The sequence below is a fragment of the Apus apus genome, chromosome 1 (genome assembly GCF_020740795.1).
Source record: "Apus apus isolate bApuApu2 chromosome 1, bApuApu2.pri.cur, whole genome shotgun sequence".
NCBI classification, from domain to species: Eukaryota; Metazoa; Chordata; class Aves; order Apodiformes; family Apodidae; genus Apus; species Apus apus.
This window is the reverse complement of record NC_067282.1, coordinates 153706874-153727266: the sequence shown is the minus strand read 5'-3', so window position 1 is coordinate 153727266 and position 20393 is coordinate 153706874. Positions and strand designations below refer to the sequence as shown.

The window sequence follows — 20393 nt, the reverse complement described above, 5'->3', positions numbered from 1 at the left end:
CATACCTGGCATCAAAATGGACTTTAAACCAGTGCAGATTCAGAGTGTGCAATCAAAATCCTTAAGTCAATAAGACAACACTACCTTATCAAGTGATCAATTTTCAAACGAGTTAAAGTATTTATTTCAAGCTAGTTTTACTGCAAGAGCACCTGGCAGCACCAGTGATACAACAACCCTCAAAGCATGCAAGGCAAGTTAAGAGATTTCTGACAACAGCTTACAACGAAAAGAATATCTATCCATACTATCTACTTAGAAAAGAAATCCACATGTGGGTTCAAGTGGCACATGCTAGTTTCTTTTGCACGCTTTCTAGTCTACAGTAATAATTCAGTTGTTTTCTCAATTCCGGATTATAACAACAAAACTCCACTCACCTTTCAGAATAAAACAGACATTTCTATCTATATGGAGATTATCTGATTCTAGCAAGTAGGCTGCAGTAAATAATACTAGTTTTCTAAGAACTTGCCCACATGCTATATAATAGCAAGAATGGTTTACTCTCATGCGTAGGGTACCCTCAGGCTCAAGATGTTCAACCATTCAGTCTCAAAGAAGTGTTTGTCTATCTGAAGAAACTACATCATGTGTGAACAGTGATACCTGAAGAACTCTGCATGCCAGACATGTTAAGACAACAAATTACTCCAGAGCTTACCTTGCTGCTGATCTTAGAGGTAAGAGACTTTACAGTTCCTGTCCCTGCATCCTATTTATTATATTCTGAACACAGACATATCAATTTAGAAAGCTGCTGAACAGCCACCTTTTGCACAAATGTTTCTGGGCTCCAGAAACCTATCAGTGGATTAAATCATATCACAGTCATTAGGTTCACAATGAAACAAGTGGACAAGGCTTAATACAGGACACTGAATAAAAAGAATGCATGTGACAGGGTTGACAGGAGCCATGGCCAATGTTGGACTACACAGAAAACATGATACCTTTGCCGTGTTTTCAGACAAAGAATAACAATAAGTGGTGACATGAAAGCTACCCAGGAATCAAACAGGGCCTAGATGTAACAGAGAAAGTGCACAGAGGATACAACCAATATCCCAGAGAAACCAACCATTCAAGCTTCCAGTCAAGCACCAGCATCACAGGCCCTAAAATGTATGGTCTTAAGTGTCCTGAAAAAAATAACAACCAGAACTCAAAAATAAAAAAGGCAGAACAAGACACAAAGACACAATCTTGCAAAACAATTTTCAGGTATCTATGAAAATCAGTAGCAAAGACGAAGCACAGACATGAAACAAAGTGCTAATAAAGAAACTCATCACTTCCCAAGGCCTCTGCAATGGCAGAAAACGAAGCTGGACATGGTCAGGCAATTTTATCAGGGGTCAAAAAACATCCTAAGAAAGAGGCAAAAACTCTAAGATTCCTACCAAGTGGGTGTGAGAGAATTTTGCTATACTGCATTTTGGAGACCAGCTTTATTTTTAACATTAGAGTCCATGAAGGAGAAGGCTTTTCATGTAGTTCCTCTATGAAGCCACAATTACCCAACACAAACTCTGCCAAACCATTTTTCCCAATTAAATGTCGAGTTAAGTTATTCTACTCATTTGATGGAAAAGGGGCAAAAAAATCAACATCAGCCTAAAATATGCAGTCTAATTTCATCATTGCAATTACTGCTTCCAAAATCCTCAGATTATCAGTCCCTATATAACCCTAATCATCACTCACCCCCAAAGTGGAAGCACGATGCAGAGGTTTTCACTATTGCTTATGCAACAACAACTGAGAATTCTTACTCTCTTACTCAAATAGCACATAATACAAAGTCTTCAGCATTAGACGTCAGTATTAATCTGTTTCCTGCAAGAAAGTGGGAAGCATTGCCTCCTTCCTTCTCTACTAATCCAGAAAAGACTGGAATTTGTTCACCACATCAAGAAACTTGATAATTTGAAGTCTGCAAATAATACAAGCAGAAAAGACATAAAAACCCTGGAAGACAACAAAAGCAAAGGCACAAAACACATTAGCTCATCATGGCAGTGTACAACTTCAGCCACAGCATTCTTTAAAAAACAACCAAACATTTGTTGGTCAAAGTCCAATTCACCATCTAGAATGCACAATTTCATAAGTTGTTGTAACAACCAGGTATAAACATAAGTATTTTACAAGTGTAAAAAAAAAAAGAATCATTCTAAAGAAACAACTTATCTTTCAACATCTACTAAGTCTTAAAATTAGGACCTCACTCTCTCATTTTTTTTTAAGCTATCCTAATTCCTACTCAAATACTGGTGTCAAACACATCAACTTAACAAAAAAAAAAATATCTCCATCTTGCAAAGTCTCAATAATCTGCAAGCTTAAGTCATACTTGTCCTAAACTATTATCAACAGAAATGTTGACTTTAGTAGAGTCTGGTATTTACCTTCATTAGTAAAATTAGTATTCTTATTCCCAAGACTATCCTGTGTATGCCACTGAAATTCCCTTAAGACCACCTTAAGCTACCTACTGTTGGTCTGTGGTATGATTAAATAGTAAGAATGACAGTTCAGTTGGGAGTCTGATAAATTGTGGACCACCATGCATACAAGTCTGGAAAGACAGAGATGCTTTGCTATAATGGTGAGCAAAAACAGGGTACATGCAGATAGGAAGAGAACATTCTAATGTGCAAAACCGCACTGAATCAGCTTCATTTTAGAGGCGATTACAAATCAGTTTCAAGAAAAGAGTAAAGTTCACCTCAGTGTCAAAGTTAAGGACAAATTTAAAATTATGCAATCTGCATATACAATTATCAAAAAGTCATGTCAGTTTTCTAAGTATTACTGACGCGAGTTCATTCAACATTACTCCCAAGTAAAACCAAAGAGCAATGTAGTATTTATATATATATAAAACATACAAGTAAATTAAAACAAAACACAAGTCAGTAGATCAGACTTCCTTATCTTGAACCAATAATTTCCCACAGCTCCTGAAATTATATTAAGGAAAAAAAAGGCAGCTGAGCTTCAACAGAATTTGTAGTAAGCAGGTCACGCATCAGTGTTTTGCCACAATTTTGTTAGAATTCTACAAAAACCCAAACAACCAACTGATAATTATTTTAGTTCATTAACACAGTTAAGAGTATGTTGTAAGAGATATTATCTATTCACCTATATTTGGGAGTTCTACAAAGCAAGAAACAGTAAATTATGATTCTCCAAGCAAACAGATACAGCTCAAACCTCTACCTGCATATCTACAGAGAAGCAACAAAAGGTGCAGCATCGAGGTGTTCCACACCAACAAAAGGAAAAAAGCAAAATTTTTCTCTGCCCCAACTCACAACCACCTATAACAGAAAAGAACCTGGGCTGCTTTTGAAGGCTGTGTACCTAACTTGCACTTTTTTGTGAAAACCTTAGTTTGGACCATGGTTTCATCTCCCTGCTACTGCTATAAACATCCCTGACATTGTCAATTAAACCACAAGTCACTATGACTGAAGAAGAGTGCTTGAAGAATATACCATCTCAAGTTTTTAAGAGGACTTTAAATATACTCATATGCCAATCCATTTAAAGGAAATTTGTTGCTATTTAGGAAGAGAACAAAGTCACGTTGTCAGATACACCACTTACTGCTCAGGAAGAGGATTTCTGTGAACTGCCCTAGTTCAAGTTCTACTTGAAGTTCTAAAAATCCAGTGTAACCACAAAAGTTGTTTTTTTTTGTCAGTGCATAGAACCATATGCAGAAACTGATGTATTTTAACTTCAGCCTGCTGCTACAGTTTACTAAGGAAAGACAGAGATTAAATCCTTGGAGACAGGTGTGCACTGTTTATCTGTCAGTGAAATCTGCAAAGCAAAATTACTCCGTTTCTGAAGTAATAAATCTAAATTACTTTTGGCCAAGCCAGTTCAGAGGGGGCACTAATTCAAGTGATGGAAAAGGTTAAAGTAGTGCCATTACATTGTTGAAACAAGCACTGAAAGGCTGCTCCTGCTAAAGCAGCTAAGCAAGACACTGAGGTGACACTGGAGACGATCAAGTAGCCTACAGAGAAGATTCAAGAAATTCACACTAAATCATACAAATTTAAAATCTAATAATAAAGTTATTTTCTCCAGGTTGTAGAAGTATGAGAAATCACAAACGCTAAAGCAGTTCAGCAATTATCCCCAATACCTTGTGAAACCCACATCCCCTAAAACTACTTTAAATCCTAGATTCTGGTAGACCCTTCCCAGATAAACACTGGTTTTCTGCAAATACAGAACTGACCGATAACCTGAACAAGGGACCCTCTAGACTAAACCCAAACCCTGCTCTAGGACTGTGAGGGACAAGATGCAAGAGTTAGGGTTTTTTTATAACATAGAATTTGAATTCCCAAGTTCAGCAACAAAGGTCTTTACCTGCTATAATAAACCCGTGAACCTGTATTTTTAAATTGCAACTGTAAACTGGTTTTCTAGTCTTAAAGATATTTTTATTTGTAAGTGCTCAAGGTTTAGTTTTACATCATTACATGTATGATCCTTGCGCTCTAGAGGTTATTTCTTAAAAAAATAAGAACATTTCTAACACTGCTCAGAAACATACCTATGTTAGAGACTCAACCTAGAAGGTTTGCCACAAAAGCATCCACCACTCAAATAGTAAATGTGCAGTACATGCCATCCATTAAATCACATTTTAAGGCCCCTCTCATAACTAGTATGTGGGGGGGGAAAAAAAAAAACAGTGAAGAAAGTACAGCTCTCAAAAAGAAGGGGCAAAAAAAATTTAAGCAATAGCTACAAATTAAACGTAGCTAAGGGCTTGGTCTTACACGGTAGGCATGAAACAGACCTGTGAAAAGTACTTAATTTTAGAAGTAGTGTATACAAATATTAGGGAAAAAACAGCTGTCTGAAAACAGCATTGAAAACCATGCATATACATCTGGATAAGATGGTGAGGCAAGATTAACATGATTCATTTTGAGCAAAGAAACATCCTGATACATTTGGAACAAACTAAAGATGAGTATCAGTTCAAACTGCAGCAGTCCAGGCGGGAAGTTTCATTACAAGTCTTAGACCTTTGATGTAAGGGAGAGTAAAGTTTTAAAGGTCAGAAGCAGTTCCTGACAAAAAAAGGAACATACAAACTTTACAAACAATGGGTACTGAAAGGGAGACTGAAGATGTGGTATTACTCAAAAAAAAAAAAAAGCAACATTTGGATAGCACAAACATGTACATTGATCTCTGATACAACAAATGTGCCAACAAACATGATACAACTAGTTGTAGAAAACGACTTCCAATGTTACAGCAAGTCAGAAACCCTAAGCAGTTAAAATTCTATTTTTGGATCTAGCAACCCAAAGACATGATACCATGCAACCACACGGCAGCAAAGGGTATATTCCATTTTTATTCCTTTATGAAATACAGCAGTTCTGAACCCATAGCCTGAAAACCTTTCCTAGTTCATAGAAAACAGGTTATTTCTATGGGGAGGCTGTAAAACATGATTAAATTCTCCCTTCCTGAATATACCACATAAAAATCTGCACATGACAATTTCAGTGCACCTGCATTACTGAAGGAAAAATTGAGGGGATCACAAAAAAGAAAACAAAAAACAACCCACTGGTTTAAGGCATCCAGTTAAAAAGGTATCTTTATGAAAGACTTTCATTTACTCAGGGATCTAAAGCCAGACTGGAGTACACCAGTTTGCTAACACAATGTTTAAGAAAGTCTTGTTAGACTAGGTGCAACATATCAAACCAGTGTTTCTACCAGTAAGGAAAGGTAAGCAAAGTGAGATACACTGGCAAATTACTTATGTCAATGTAACCATACAAATACAGAAGAGCTGTGCTAGCATCCAGTGTCACAAATGCACATCCCATACTTAAGGATACTGTACCAAGAAAAGGTGACCTGCCTGTAGAGCTCTAGTGGTCTTTAGAAAATTTAACATCTGGACTATATGTAGAATTGCCATTCTTCTTTTCAACAAATTTAATGCTTAATTAGAATAATTAAAAAAAAGTAGAGAACCTCTGGCAGTTCAAGTGTATCCAGACAATCCTGCTTCTGAAGCTACTCTAGAACCACCCGACATTTAAGAAAAAAATGAGATGGTTCAAAACTTCATTACTGTCACAAAGCACTGACAATAACAACTCTCTAAATTACTTCAAAATGGTTATTACAAAATGTGCTACAAACACGTAAGTTTCCCTGCAAGTCTATCTTACTCTTTTCTCCCAAAGACGGAATCTGCATCAACAAAGCAACTCAAAACTACACTACTACAGTATGGCAAAGCAAAATCTGAGCAGCGAACACACAGACCATTTAAGACTTAAGACAGAAGGAGATGCACCACTGCAACAGTGGGAAATGCAGCTATATTTGGCTGCTACCAATAAATCAAGCATATTGAGATAATCTTTGCTGACTTCTTTTTAAAAGAAAGCCACCAACATTTGAGTACATTCCAAACCCAGGCCATCAGCATCATCCAGGTCTACAGTGAAAACACAAATGTTATACAGACTCAGCTTAGTCTTCAATATAAATAGACTTAACATCTGAAAGTTTGGGAACACATTAACTGGAGTCAACCATTGTTTTTAGGTATCTAACAAGCTAAAACAGTATTGCAGATTAAAAAAAATAGTCACAAAGTTAACAGCAAAGGGAATACACTGAAAGATCCACTGTGCCCCTGTGCTGGAAAAAGTTTCAACAGCGCAACTTTCTTAACTTTCTCCCTCTCCCTAACGATGCTGTGAAACTAACAGATTTAAAAAGAGTGCTTGAGTAAGTACATAAGCACCATGTTATTTATTTTCTATAATTAACTAAGGAGTGGGGACAATATAACAGATTCTACAAGTGGAATTTACTTAATGAAAACTGCTTGCACTATTTCAAAGCAAATTTAAAGAGGAGATAGGTTAAAAAATTTAAACTTCAAAGCAGTTTCCCACAACAGTAAAAGTTGAGCAAAAAAATATAAATTGTAGTCTCTCAAGCAGCAAATGGGAAATACAATCTTCAAAACCACTTATTGGTTAAGAGGTTGGATTTTACTGAATTGAGAAACTCATATGATATCATGTTAAAAACACAGAAAGCACAAATCCAGGTAGTAAGCTGTCAACAACACCAAATTAAAAAAAAAAAACATCCAGAAGGGGAAGAATCTTGTAAAAGTTTCTGTGTATCGAATATAGTATTCACACCATTACAAACCTCTGCATAGCTATCAGGTGATGACAATCTCAATCACATCAAGAAAAATTATGCCACTTAGGCACTACTGAAACTGTCCAACAATCTCTGTTTTACCGTAATTGTAAGAAGTAAATTTATGAAACTGCTCAGTAAGCTAACAATTAAATTAGACTAGGTATTCTGTGAAAATCGGCACCTGCTAAACTGAAATACATTCACAAATTATCCAAGCATTATTTGATCATAAATGTCTTAACTAGGTATGTGCATTAATCTGAATCAAAATACACCTATCATTTCCATGTTTTCAAGGATCAGGACTTCTCTCACAAAATACATTTTTATTTCATCTCTCTAAATAGAGCAAGATAATCACCGTCAAGACAAACTAAAAATGGTTACTACTGACTTAAGCACTGGTTTCCAAGCCTAGCACAAAAAAAACAAGAACTAGATCTAGCTAAAGAGCAATTTCTCCAACTCTCTTACTAGAGACCTGTTGATATTAAGAACAGACATGTCGTCCAGTTACAACATAATATTGCCTATCTGTAATATGCTCTAAAAGTTACACACAAACTTTTCAAAACTAACATGTCATTCACCAGGAATAGAAAAGGCAAAGACCAGAACGTTTAAGATGATTCCAAGTAGAATCACATCCACTGCTCAACCAAAAAACAACTACTAAAGCCTTCTGTTTACTGTCAAATGAGGAGCTTTAAAAAAACCAACACAACAAACAAAAAACAAACAAACAAACCCCCACCAAAAAAACCCCAAGAAAACAAACCCCAAAACAAACAAAACGACAAACAGCTCTTCCTTTTTCTTATCAGCTGTAACTGCATCGAACAAGACCACCGGTGTCATCAGAAATGCCACCACTCACCAGACTGGGAAGAGAAGACCTCCTCCATATCCCATAGGCTAAGATGATCTAAAGTGAGTTCAAAGAAACTCCTGTGGGACAGGTAACCAGGTATTCTCAAAGCAAAATGAAACCAAATGCTCATCTGCTTCACAAGAAACATTAAAAAGCTGAACAGCCCTTTGTTACTCCCTCCCCCTTCCCAGTACAACCAGTTTGTATTTGCTAAGGATTGGGACACCTAAGATTCCCAGCCTCTAGCTTGCCTTCACAGCATCACCGAAGACCTTTGCAGGACTGCAGAGAAGCCCCTCTATCTTCACAGCCCGTAAGTCTACAGGGGAATTTCAGACATTTTGGTCTCGCAGTAAAGAAATGGAAGATGCAAGATGAATTGCACTCCATATTGATTCTTAATGCAAATAAGGCGAAATAACATTTCTTTACGAAGATAAGAGTCTCGATAAACCTTATGCCTCAAAGCTCGGGAGCTGGATTTTGGTTTTAGCTGTTTTTTTTCCCAAAGTCAATCGTCTATTTCAATCAGAAAGCAGTTTTAGGTATTATTCAGCAAGGTAAAGTAAGAATTGTAAGAAGTAAATCCAATAAGCAGACTGCATGTAAGGAGGAAAAAGGAAAAACAGCAGAGAAATAAATTAGTTTCTCGACGAGCTGTAAAAAAACCCCTTGTATATATAAAATAAAAAACAAGACACACATTTGCGTGTACGAATGTACCTGGATATTTCAACAATAAAGTGTACAAAAAGCATGATCTTTACCACTATTTCGTATTTTTGCAACTGGAATTCAAGGCATATGCTTAGCAAGGAGCTCAATAACTACTACAGTGAAAGACATGAAAATAACAAACTGCTAAGCCTTATCTACAGTTGATCAAAAGCACAATAAACTGAACAGCTTTGCTTTCAATCAATTCCAAAAAATTAAAAGGGCAGAGACATCCGAACACCCTCCCTATGCCATTTATACCAATAGGCTCAAACGGAGCGAAAAAGGGAGAAAAAGACGAGACAGAAAGGACGAAGGCAGACACGAGTGAACAGCAGTAAAAGGGAGGAGGAGATTTAGGCAGAAGAGGGGAGAAAGGGGCAATAACTGCGGCACCAAGAGGTGGGGAGGGCCTGGGGCCCCGGGACTGACCTGTTCCGTCGCTGGCAGACACGGAGAGCGCCGGTGAGGAGAGTTTAGGCCGCTTGGCTGAAGGCGGGCCCGGCTCCACCACATTCTCGGCCATTTTTAATTCTTTTTTAGACAATCACTCAAAGCAGAGAGACGCTGGAGGGTGAACCCCCAAAAACCTTCTTTTCGGGCCCCGAGTCAGCTGAAGAACAACAATAACGCCGAGAGCGAGCGAGGAGAATCTGGCGGAGGAGGGGGGCCAAGTTCCCCTTTTTCTGCCCCTCGGGCTCCGGAGGGCGGCAGCGGAGAAGCCGAGGGACGGTGGGAGCTGGGGCGGTGGGGAAAGAGGCCTTTTCCCCCTGGCGAAAGGGCTCTGCGAAGATGGGAAGAGCAGGTAAATCCCCCGCCAAAAAAAAAAAAAAATTTAAAATAATAATAAAAAAATTAAAACCGAGAGGCTGATAGTTTTGGTTTTGTTCTTTTTTTTTTTTTTTTTTTTTCCCAGTAAAATTAATCCCGGCCGTTGTGCTGCTGGTGCTTCCTCGCCGCCGCCACTACCATCATCTTCATCCTTCGGGGGGTCTCCTCCTCCTGCTGCCTCCTCACCGCCGCCATCAGCCTCTTCCTCCTCGGCGCCGTCCTCCTCCTCCTCATCGCCACAAGGAGGCGGGCGAAGGAGGGGAGAGGAGGAGGAAAAAAGAAAAAAAGATCACCGTCCTCTAGCAGCAGCTCCTTCCCCCTCCAACACCACCCTGCGAAAAAATACCCACCGCCAGCGACAGGGCCGGGGGGGAGGCGGCGGGGAGAGCGGCCAGGCGTGCGCGGGGTCCCCAGCTCCACTCGCTTCTTCCTCGCCCGTCGCTAATGGCTGCAGAAAGGGGAGCTGTAAGGATGAGGAGGGTGAGGATAAGTCCCAGGAGTCTCCGCTTCACATCTTGTTGTGCAGGGAAGGAGGAGGGGTTGTTGTCCTGATGGAGGCAGCACCGATCGCGGGATGGGAAGGTGGGGGGCGGGTTTCAACACCCTCTGTGCGCACCCCCCCCCCCCCCGCCTTCTCCTCTTCTTTCCCCTTCCTCTTTCTCTCGCTCTCAGTAGCAAGCTGCCCCCCCCCCTCCGGCGCAGGCAGAGGGGCCGATCCCACAGCAGCGGCAGGAGGAGGAGGAGGAAGAAGCCGGCCCCTCCCCCCCTCTCTGCCTACCTTCCCCCCTCCCGGGCAGCCGAGGATGGTTGCGAGCGCTGGCGCCGGGCAGGGAGGGGACTGCTCGGCTGTCTCCGCTTCCGCGGACCCACGAGCTATGCGGGGCGCGGAAGCGAGGGAGAAAAAAAACCCTCGGCCGCTGCTCGGGCGCGGCGGGGACTCCCTCTTCGCCTCTGCGAGGGTGGGGAAGGAAGCGAAGAGGTTGGTAGTCGGGGGGGCGGGAGGGAAGGGGGAGGCCGCTCAGCGACCCCTCCGAGGAGGAGAGGGGATAAAACTAAAATAATAAAATGGAAGAAAAATTACGCCGGGGAAAGGCGAGGGACTGGCCCCGGGGTGGGTTAAATGGCCGGGAGTGGGAGGGGGTCCCCGGCGGGCGGGGATGGGGGGGGGGATGGGGGGGGGGGGGGGGTGGGGCGGGACAGCGCGGGGGCCGAGCGCAGGCTCCCTACTGCCCCTGCCTGGCGCCCGGCAGCCGCTCCTCTGGCGTGTGTGGCGGAGCGGGCAGAAGCGGGGGGGAAAGGGCAGCGGGGCACAGAAGGAAATCGAGGCGGGGGGGGGGGAAAGAGAGAAGAGAGGAGAAGAGAGAGAAAGGAGAGAGAAGGGGCGAGCAGGCTAATGCGGGGTGGGGGAGGGGGGGGGGGGGGGGGGGGGGGGGCGTCTCGGCTCCTCGCTTCTCTCCCCGTCCCCTTGGCCGGGCCCCTGGGTCTCTCTGCGCTGCCCTCCCCCTGGCTCGCCTCGTCCGGCTCGGCCTCTCGCTCCCTCCCTCAGTCGCTCACACACAAACAAAATGGCGGCTGTTGTTTCTCCACTCTCCCGAGTCCTCGGAGGGAAGCGAGCGGCGGCGGCGGCGGCCGGAAATGAGCCAAGAGAAAAAAACGGGGCGTGGCCAGGGCGGGGGGGGAGGAGGGGGCGGGGCCCGGCGGCGCTGGCGCACACAATGGAGCGCGGGAGGGGGGGGGGGGGGGCGCGGCCTGGAGCCGCCCGGCTGCCGTCACGAGACCGCGCCCGCCCAATCAGCGCCCGCCGCTCGCCGGGCTCTTCCGCAAACTCACCTGGCCCCGCCCCTTAAAGGCGCAGCGGCTCTGCCTTACCAAAAAAAAAATATATAATTAAAAAAAAAAGCAGGTCTTTCTTCCTCCTCCCCTCACGCTCTTTTTTTTTTTTTTTTTTTTTTTTTTCCTGCCGGCCGAGAAGTGCGCGGCGGCCCGCCCGCCCCCCGCCGCAGCCCCGCTCCGTCCCGCCGCCGGGCGGAGGAGCCGGGAGGCTTCCTCCCGCCGCGGAACCCCCCGCGGGGTGTCGGCGCCCGGCCGGTCCCGTCGCGCCAGGCCCGGGGCCTCGCTGCGCCACAGACATGGCAGCCCAGGCCGGGGCTGCGGGCCCCTCCGGCCGCGGGGGGGGGGGCGGGGGGGGGAAGCGATAACGGGGAGCGGCTGGAGCCTGGGCCCGCAGCCCCGGGGCCCGGCGGGCGGGGCACGTGGCGAGAGCCGGAGACGTGTTCCCTGCACGCTGCTTCGCCGGGAGACGCCGGAGCCGCGCGGGTTTGCAGCGACGTTACAAAAAAACAAAAAAACAAAAACAAAAAAAACAACAAAAAAACCCCCACAAACCCAAATAAGTTACGAAACCCCAGGCAACCCCCAGCTCTTTACGCCGGCAGCCCCGCCCGTGCCCTTCGGGGGGGCACGGCGGCGTTCCCCAACCGCATCTGCCCCGCCGAGGCGCGGCGGGGGCCGCGGGCGGGGACGGAGCCTCGGGACGGGGTCGTGTCGCCCTCGGTGAGCGGGGACGCCCGTGAGCCCTTCCAGAGCGTAGCGAGGATTGCTGGCACGCCGGGAGTTTTCCCTCAGATCTATCTTTTCAGTGCTCATCATCGATTTAATGCCCCGTCCTGGCTTCTCTGTTTGGTGTTTTTGTTTTTGGCAGGTTCGGTCTCTTTCAGGCCCTGCACCATTAGGCCGTAGGGAGTGGAAAGGAAACGGGGCCCTGCCTGGGTGTTGAATGTGTCCTGGTTTGAACCAGGACAGAACCCATTCCCATTTTCTTTTAGTAATTCTTACGTTTCAGTGAAGTCTCTTCTAAGCAACTGTGCTTTCCAAAATTAACAGCATGTTTTCCAGTCAGTGTCCACTTCTAGAAGTGATAATGTTCCGTGTTTATAGTTATCGCTGGAGAATGGCACGCAGAAAGGCTCTTGCTTACAGCTACTGCAACAGAAACTAAAGTCACTGCTGGGTTCTGCTAATCTTACACACCAGAAATGAAAGGGAGGAAGACAGCTCATACCTACAAACCTCCTGTGGGGAGGAGGGGACCAGACAGGTGGCCCAAAATTGATGAAACTAAGCATTCCATCCCATACCCACCGTATTCAGTGTAAAGCTGAGGGGTCAGCAGGAGCAACCTCTCTTCATCTGCCAAAGCAAAAAGCAGTTGCATTTGACCCAAGCGGAGTCTCACTCACTTCTCTCACTACCTGCCCTCAGGGCTGAGCTCTCTGCAAGCCTGAGCCTAGGAGCCAGAGAGGGTGTTTAGGAAGAGTCTGGCCTAAACACCAGAATAAATAGCACAGGTGATGAGAAAAGGCATGAGCGGCGATTCACAGCCCTTTAACTGTTGTTCACCAGCTCCCTCACTTACTCCCACACTTCAGCTTCCCTTGTTTGGGCTTCATTTCCAGCACGATTGTTGTCGTCTCCCCTGATGCAAAAGGGAAAACCAGAAAGGGTTACACCCAAACTGCTCCAAAAGTGCTCAAAGATTGTACACTTACTTGCCTTCTGGAAAAGTCTTGGAGCCATTAGCAATAAGCAAATCTATACATTTTCAAAGCAAGGTGGAGGGAGCCTTGTGAGGACAAATAAGCAATAAGAAAATAAGGTGGAGAGCAGAAAGCTTATTAGTCTCAGAACTAAATCTGTCAGGGTTTCCAGCATCAAACCAAACAGTGTCACCTTAGAAACGATGTTATGATTCTCACAGGTTTTTTGCCTTTTATTGCTACTAAATTCCCCCAAATATTCCAGTTATAGAAGTCTTGTATTACCTCAATTTATTTATTTTGTCAGCTTGGCTGTTTCCCTTGCTTGTGAAGTCTTTTTTTTTTTTTTTAAACACAGCTGAGACTAATTTTAAGGTTTTTTAAGTCTTCTTAGAATTAAATTTGACTGAAATAAGTCTATATAAGGTTTTCAGACTCTCTAGAGGCACTTAGTCTATAGTTCAATAAGGAATTAGTGCCAGCTTTATAAAGACACCATGGTGCACATAAACACCTAAATGCCTTTAAAAGTCAGGCCCCTACCAAACAACAAGTTTGGAGCAAAGCAGATGTTTCAAATAAGGGTTTCGTGACACTAGTTCATATCGAGAGGCTTGCTCCTACCAGTAGTTGCATGTGTGTTCAGTTTCATACAGCACATAGTTCCACTGAAATCATGCTGTACTACTCGCTGTAGTAAAACTAAGCGCCTGTGTGCTGGCTGGAGCGCAGCCTGAGAGATCAAAGTTAAAGAACTGGGTATTTATTTGCTACTCCAGAGAGTATCGTATGGATCAGTTAGTTTTGTTAAGTACCAGAAAAATCTGACAAACAAAATAAAGTCCAGTGAATGCTACCAAACCAATATATATGTTCTGAATATAAATTACAGAGATAAGTAATTAACCAAAATATTAGTAAAACCATACCTCTGGCTCACAAGCTTCACAGCTACTGGAATATCTTGGAATATCTTAGTGCTTTGCATACTAGAAAGCCATATTCCGTTAGCTTTCCACATTAGAGGCTTAAATGCAAGATGAAACATAGGGAAAATAAATAGAAAATAATGCTACTTGTATTTTTTTTTTTTCTGAAAAAGGTCATCTAAAACAGGAGGAGGAAAACAGGGTTAATAAAAAAAATACATATAAACAAAAATCCCCCACCCCCTTCAGCATCTGTTGTTTTTTCTAAAAAACACTGCCATTTTCTTAAATGAGCACACACACAACCAACTGTTGCTAAATGCTATCTGCCAAAACAATAACATAAACAATTACTAGGAAGCAATAGTCAAACACAAAGCACACTAAGAAGCAAATACATAAACCTATACAAGAAAAACCAGGAAAGGATTATACTGGTAAAAGTAAAACAAACCAATTTATCCAACAACTGCTCCTCCTTTTCTCAGCTTCCCCATTCTAACAGCAAGTATAGTAGTAGTATTTATCCCTTGAAAATAATACCCAGAAGAATTAATTAGCTAATTATTGCCAGTAATTACAACAGTAATTATGTACTTTGAGATAACTGGTTGAAAGTAACATAAGTCAGCTTAAAATGAGAACCTGCTCAGGAAAGCACTAAGAGGAATGCAGGGCCTTGAACTTTTTATCATGGGATCTCGTTTGGCCTTAGCTGGTAGTTGCTGAAATTTGCAAGTGTGCCCAGCTGTTCTGAGGGCTATGAGGAACAAGATAAGATCTCCTCATACTGCAAGGGTCAATAAGATGCTCAGAGCTTAGCATCCCAGTGCCAGTGAGAAGTGCAGCCAGAGGGATAATCACCTCCCTTGGCTCAGAGGGAGCCGGGGCCTTCGTCTTCCAGCTGCTGGATGGAGAAGCAGCATGTGATCTCAAACCTGACCAACCTCCTTCCCTCCCTAATGCCGCTTGGGAAATCACTTGTACTAAATAAAACTTCCCTGTTCCACTTCGGCAGGATTTGCCGCTCAGCCCTGCGGCCGAACAAGCATCTCCGAAAGAGGGGAGCTGGTGGGACAGGGGCAACGGGGCACTCCCATCTCCTGGGCCCTGTTTCTGCCTGCACTATCCAGATGTATTATCTTTTTTTTCTTCCTGAGTTTTTCAGGGTGGTTGCCTGTGTCTGGCAGGTAGTTCCTCCTGCTCTCCCGCTGCCTCCCACCACTGCAGCTCTCTGCCCGCACAGCACCGCTCCCGGGGAGCGAAGGAGGAATAACCCCCTTCTCCATGCCAGCGGGGAGATCTACACGTGGAGGGTCCTTCCTGGCACAGGTCAGAGGGGTGAGGAAATTATTTAAGACTGCGATTTTTGCAAGTAATGCCAGGGCCCAGCTATGTTTCTGGAAAGCAAAGAGCCAGCTGTGCCGGAGTGCAGAACATCGCTCAGTGTGGCGTCAACGTTAAAACCCATCAGCGTTTTGATACAAGACAAATTTTATTAAAACCATAAGAAGTAACCATGCAATAGCTGGTTCTTGCATCTAGTGTATACATAAAAGAAAGGGCTGGCTTTCTGACAGCAAGCAAAATGCTTACAGTCCCCGGCCCCAGAAAGGCAGGCTTCCTCAGTCACACAGTTTTCAATAGCTGCAAACACAGAGTTATGTTGCTAAATGTTAAGGGCTCAGCTGTTTACCAGAAGAATGTTTCCTCCCTGGAACACATGGTTTTGCTTAAAAGAAGTTCTCAAAAAAACCCACTTTATTTCATTAGTAAATGCAACATTATAGTCCTAACAAACATGCTATGCAGTCTCCCCATGCAAGAGTGAAAAAGAGGACAAAAACCGACCTCTCTATGTAACAGTGGGGCAGAGCTTGTCTCTGCCTAGGAAATACCACAGCTTTGAGGTCTGGTGATCTAGAGCTGAATCCTGTGCTCTGAAATGTGTAGATTTTTATACATTGTTTTCATATTCCAGTTCTTGTTGAAAGCACAAATGTGGAATAGGAGCGAGAAGCGTGCGTGCTCCTGCAGCTTTACCAAGGGCTGGCCAAATCGCTGCCTTTTGTGTCCCAGGCTCAGCTTTCCTCTCTGTAACAGGGAGGTGATGCCACTCCCCCCTTACAGACAGCACAGCAGAATCATTAAGTGAAAATGTGGTGCTCTTGTCTTTTCTAAATGAAATTACACTGAAATTAATGCACTTACATCAGCAGATTATTTATCCCAGAGTATTATGGGCATGCAAACAAGAGGTTCAAGAGGTACAATATTTTTAATTAAGAGCCCTTGAACCTGCCACGTGCTTTGAGCTTGTGGAAGGTGAAAGGATGGCACATTTCTGAACAACTTGGTCAGCTCAGCGCTATATTTACAATGATCTGCCAAAAATTATCATTGTGTGATGCAGCTCAAGCTAACATGGGAAATCTGTGCTGAAAGGATTAGAGTTATTGTAACGACCCAAAGGAAGCATGCTGTTCACATTCCTCTTACTTCTTTTGACTCTGGTATCCAATGGGAAAGTTCTTGATAAGCCTTATTGCACTGCAGAAGGTATAAACAATGGGCATTAGAATCTGCTGAGCTGAAACCCAGAACTTGTCTTTTAATTTGTTTCCTGAATTGTCCCACAGATGCAAATCCACTGTCCACACATGCTTATAAAGAACAAATACAATTTTTTCTCTCATACCTTGCTTTCCTTTGCTGCTTTTCATATAGTGTTCCTTAATTTGTTTTGTTTGTTTGTTTGTTTGTTTTTTTACAGGCTACTACATTCTTCTATATGCTGAACTACAATGTGGTTTGTTTGATGTCTGCAATAAAAATGCCAAGAGGGAAAAAGTAACTTTTATTTCTGATTTATTAATTTTCATCCTTCAAGATATAAAGTGATTCCTTCAGTGGGGTCAGGAAGGAATTTACTCTGCAGCAGAGAAATGTACTAAATCTGGAGGTTTGCAGTACAGAGGGTATTGGCCTTCTGACGGAGTTAATGGGACGCTGTTATTCATGGGATAATACACTTAGTTAATCAACACAATCTGAGCTGTTTTTACAGTTGCCATGGAAGAAAAAATTTCCACAGGAAATACAGGTCTGGGTGGTTTTCTTTGTTTTTCTGCTTTTCTCTAAAAAGAGCTTGTACTTTCTTAGCTCTTTGGCATGCTCAAAAAGGCAATGCCTTGATGAGTGCTTTCCTTCTACATGCAGATAAAAGTAAATCATTAACAACACCAAAAGCCAACTGATTCTAAGGTGATGACTCTGTGTAAAACAATAGGGTTAATCCTCAGTTCCATACCTTCTTATTTTATGTAGGTTTATTGCTTCTTTTCCCAAAAGTTGCCTCAAGAATCCTCACATTTCAATGTCCAGGAGGGTTTTTTTCTCTTGGTCCCAAGCAAGAGATGCTGACACAGGCAGCCCTGGACTTTCTGTTAGCATCCTCTGACCACCCGATACATGAGACCTGCAAGCCTTGGAGAAGGGAGCATCAGGCCCTGATGGTGCTTTGCTATTAAAAGATGCCAAGAGAGTAGCAAAAAGGCAGAAGCTGTAACCTCATGCTTTTCCTCCTGGTGCTGTCACAGTGGCTGAAGCCCTGAGAAAGTCAGTTCTGCAGAGCAGGGCTGTTTTTTTGAGCATCAGCTCAAAATATCACAATATTTACTCCAACCTCTTTTGCCATCTCAGATGCCCTCCCTTAGACCTCAGACAGGACATGGGCAGGAGGGGGATGCCACAGTGTGCAGTGGATTAAATAAGCAGAGGTGGACACAAAGAGTCTGTTGGTGGGATGTCAGGGGAGGGCTGGTGGCCGGGTCCAGCACAGGCACCACAGTGAGGATGCAGCCACCTGGGAATAAAGCTGCAAATTTTTATGAGGGCTGAACCAGCTGTAAAAAAAGCTTTCATCCACCAGCAGGCCCCAGCAAGAGGTGGAAGTCATTGTTGGCATGATACTTCGGTAGTGAGGCCACCAATATTGTTTGATTGCCTGAGAATAAAGCTGATGTCTGTGTCTTGGAGAAGGATAGTACTGCCTGGCAGGTCACAGAGGGAGGTCTCCATCCTGTCTGTTTGTCACAAAATACATTAAATACAGAGGCCTCACAGGGCTGGGGGTGCAAGGAGGGTGCATCTTGCAGATACAAATTTTCAGTGCTTTTGAGAGAAGAGAAACAGTGCTGAATCCAGCCAAGCAGCAAATCTCAGCTAACTTTTTTCATGTGGCTTTCAAACGTTCAAAGATAAAACACTTTGTTTATCTTTTGTTAGAGCTGGAGAAACATTTAGGTAACTTTTGGGGGGAACGTAGAGGGCTTTTCCAGTGATCAGAAAAGTAACAATTTCAAGGTTGATGTTATTTCTCTTTTGTCTGTATGACTGCAAATTTGTTGCTACTTAAGAACCGGCTTCAAGCAAACAGAATGCAAAGTCTGAGATGCACAATCAGCATCACAAAATGACAGAAAGTTTCGTTCAGTCGTTCACCATCATACATATGATGAGTAAATGCTTTGTACAGGCATTTGGGCTCCACACGAAGGGGCTTGGCCAGGGTCATTCTGTGTGGTGCTGGAGGCCCAAGCACTAAGCCCCCAGAGAAATTTCTCTAGGCAACTAGAGCTCTAAACTCGCCCAGACACAGAAAAGTTAGTTGTCTTAGCAGGAGGAAAAAGGGTCGCGACATCGACCTCACAACAAACCCTTTGCAATATCACCAACCCCCAGCTTCTGCTGTTGCTGCCGTGCATAGTGAGCATCCGCCCCATGTTTGGCAACAGAGGGGCTGATGCCTGGCCACATTATATGTGCTCCTGGTGTGACTGCCACTTGCCTCCCTGGGGACATCTCAGTCACGGTGTCTCAAACAGCTGCTTCTGCAAAAAGCACAGTGCTGGTGGGCATGTGGAGATACAAAACTTAGAGCACCAGAGTGAGCAGCGTAGCAAAAAGTCTGGTGACTGGATGTGCTGGTTGTCTTGGCAGCTACGCAGGGTTTTTTTCTTGTTTGCTCTGATAGATGTAGGCATCTGAATTCCTACCAAAAAGAAACAGAGGTGCCTGAGACTTCTTGTGATCCTGCAGTTCGCTCATTCATGTGTGTTCCTACCTGTGGCACTGCCACAGATATATAAATATGCATGTCTTTTTCTATACTTCAGGTGTCTAGAAATTGCATGCGTTTTATTCCGAATATTCAGGCTATCCCAACATATTTAGACCATGAAAAAAAAAATCTTTAAAGATTATTTGCACTGAGGTGGGCATCTCTGTATTCTCAGAGGCATGCATCAGCTTCCAGAAGGGGAGAAACATGTGAAAGATTCTCTCTTGCCATGTGAAGGAGCTGAGCCAAGGGCTAATGACAGTGGCCTGACACTACAATACGAAGGGTGAGCATGTCTGTGCTTGCGCACGAGTATCCTGCATCGGTGCAAAACGGGCCCGTGGATTCCTCCGTCCCTCCTGGGTATTTCAATTAAAAGCCAGGGAGGAAGTCCAAGAAAATGCCTAAAATGGCTTGAGTCCTTCCTCACGATCTGGAAATGGAAGTTGGCGGTGACTAACTCCACCAAACCCCTCCCTCCCTGACTCTGCATCGCTCCATTTGTTCCCAGCTCCTCTCCTGCCTTTGCAAACAGTCGGCAGTGAAAAGAGTGAAGCAGCCTGGCTTCCAACTCCAGGCAGGCACAGGTGGTATGTGACTGCAGCAGTGACTGTCATCCACTCGGCCTGGTGTCTAACCTAGGAAGAAGTGATTAAAATCTGACTGGGACACGTCTGGATTATAAGCAGTGGAATGATTTTAAAAGAGGCTGCCGCCAAGCCTGAAAACAAAGCCCAATTAATTTCTGCCATTGACTTAAACTGGCTTCAAACCAGGCCTGTAGCAGCTTCACTAAAAAAAATAAAAAAAATAAAAAAATTAGTTGTTTATAATTTTGTAAGCCAGTTCAGGCAATGTCTTCCAGCCTCCTCACAAAGCTAACAGCAATAGCCGTAAAGAACAAGATTAGCTAACTGAGTGGTCAGGACAGCCACATCCCATGCTCACAGTGTGATGGCCTCTGTAGTATGTGGGTTTTTTGCTGCTGCTTCAGTTTGGTTTATGCAACTGACCTGGATTTGAAAGCATCCGCCCCAAAAGAAAAATCACCTGAACACTGGGAGCAGTGGGAACTTGTGCTCTGATGATGGTAGGTGACTCCATGGGCACCGGTCCGGTTCCTTCTTTCTCTGCTTGCTCCCATCTTG

The 20393-nt window shown here is 43.9% G+C and overlaps 2 protein-coding genes across 4 annotated transcripts in view; one reads left to right on the top strand and one right to left on the bottom strand.

Annotated features, from left to right (window-relative positions):
- EP300 (E1A binding protein p300) overlaps window positions 1–10266 on the bottom strand; it is a 63550-nt gene extending 53284 nt beyond the window's left edge. Inside the window, exons 1-2 of one of the 3 annotated variants that reach the window (XM_051614604.1) lie at window positions 10009–10266; window positions 9260–9887 (exon numbers count right to left, since the gene is read on the bottom strand). In XM_051614604.1, the coding sequence (XP_051470564.1) occupies window positions 9260–9353 (94 nt within the window). In that variant the 5' untranslated portion in view covers window positions 9354–9887; window positions 10009–10266. Of the gene's footprint in view, window positions 1–9259 lie in introns of all 3 variants that reach the window. The other 2 variants (XM_051614614.1, XM_051614597.1) reach the window with 2 other exon arrangements.
- Window positions 9747–17024, top strand: LOC127384943 (uncharacterized). Its single transcript, XM_051620095.1, has 3 exons — window positions 9747–10637; window positions 15292–15455; window positions 16897–17024. The coding sequence occupies exons 1-3, from the start codon at window positions 10210–10212 to the stop codon at window positions 17022–17024; spliced, it is 720 nt and encodes a 239-aa protein (XP_051476055.1). The 5' UTR covers window positions 9747–10209.
- Window positions 17025–20393: the final 3369 nt, after the last annotated feature.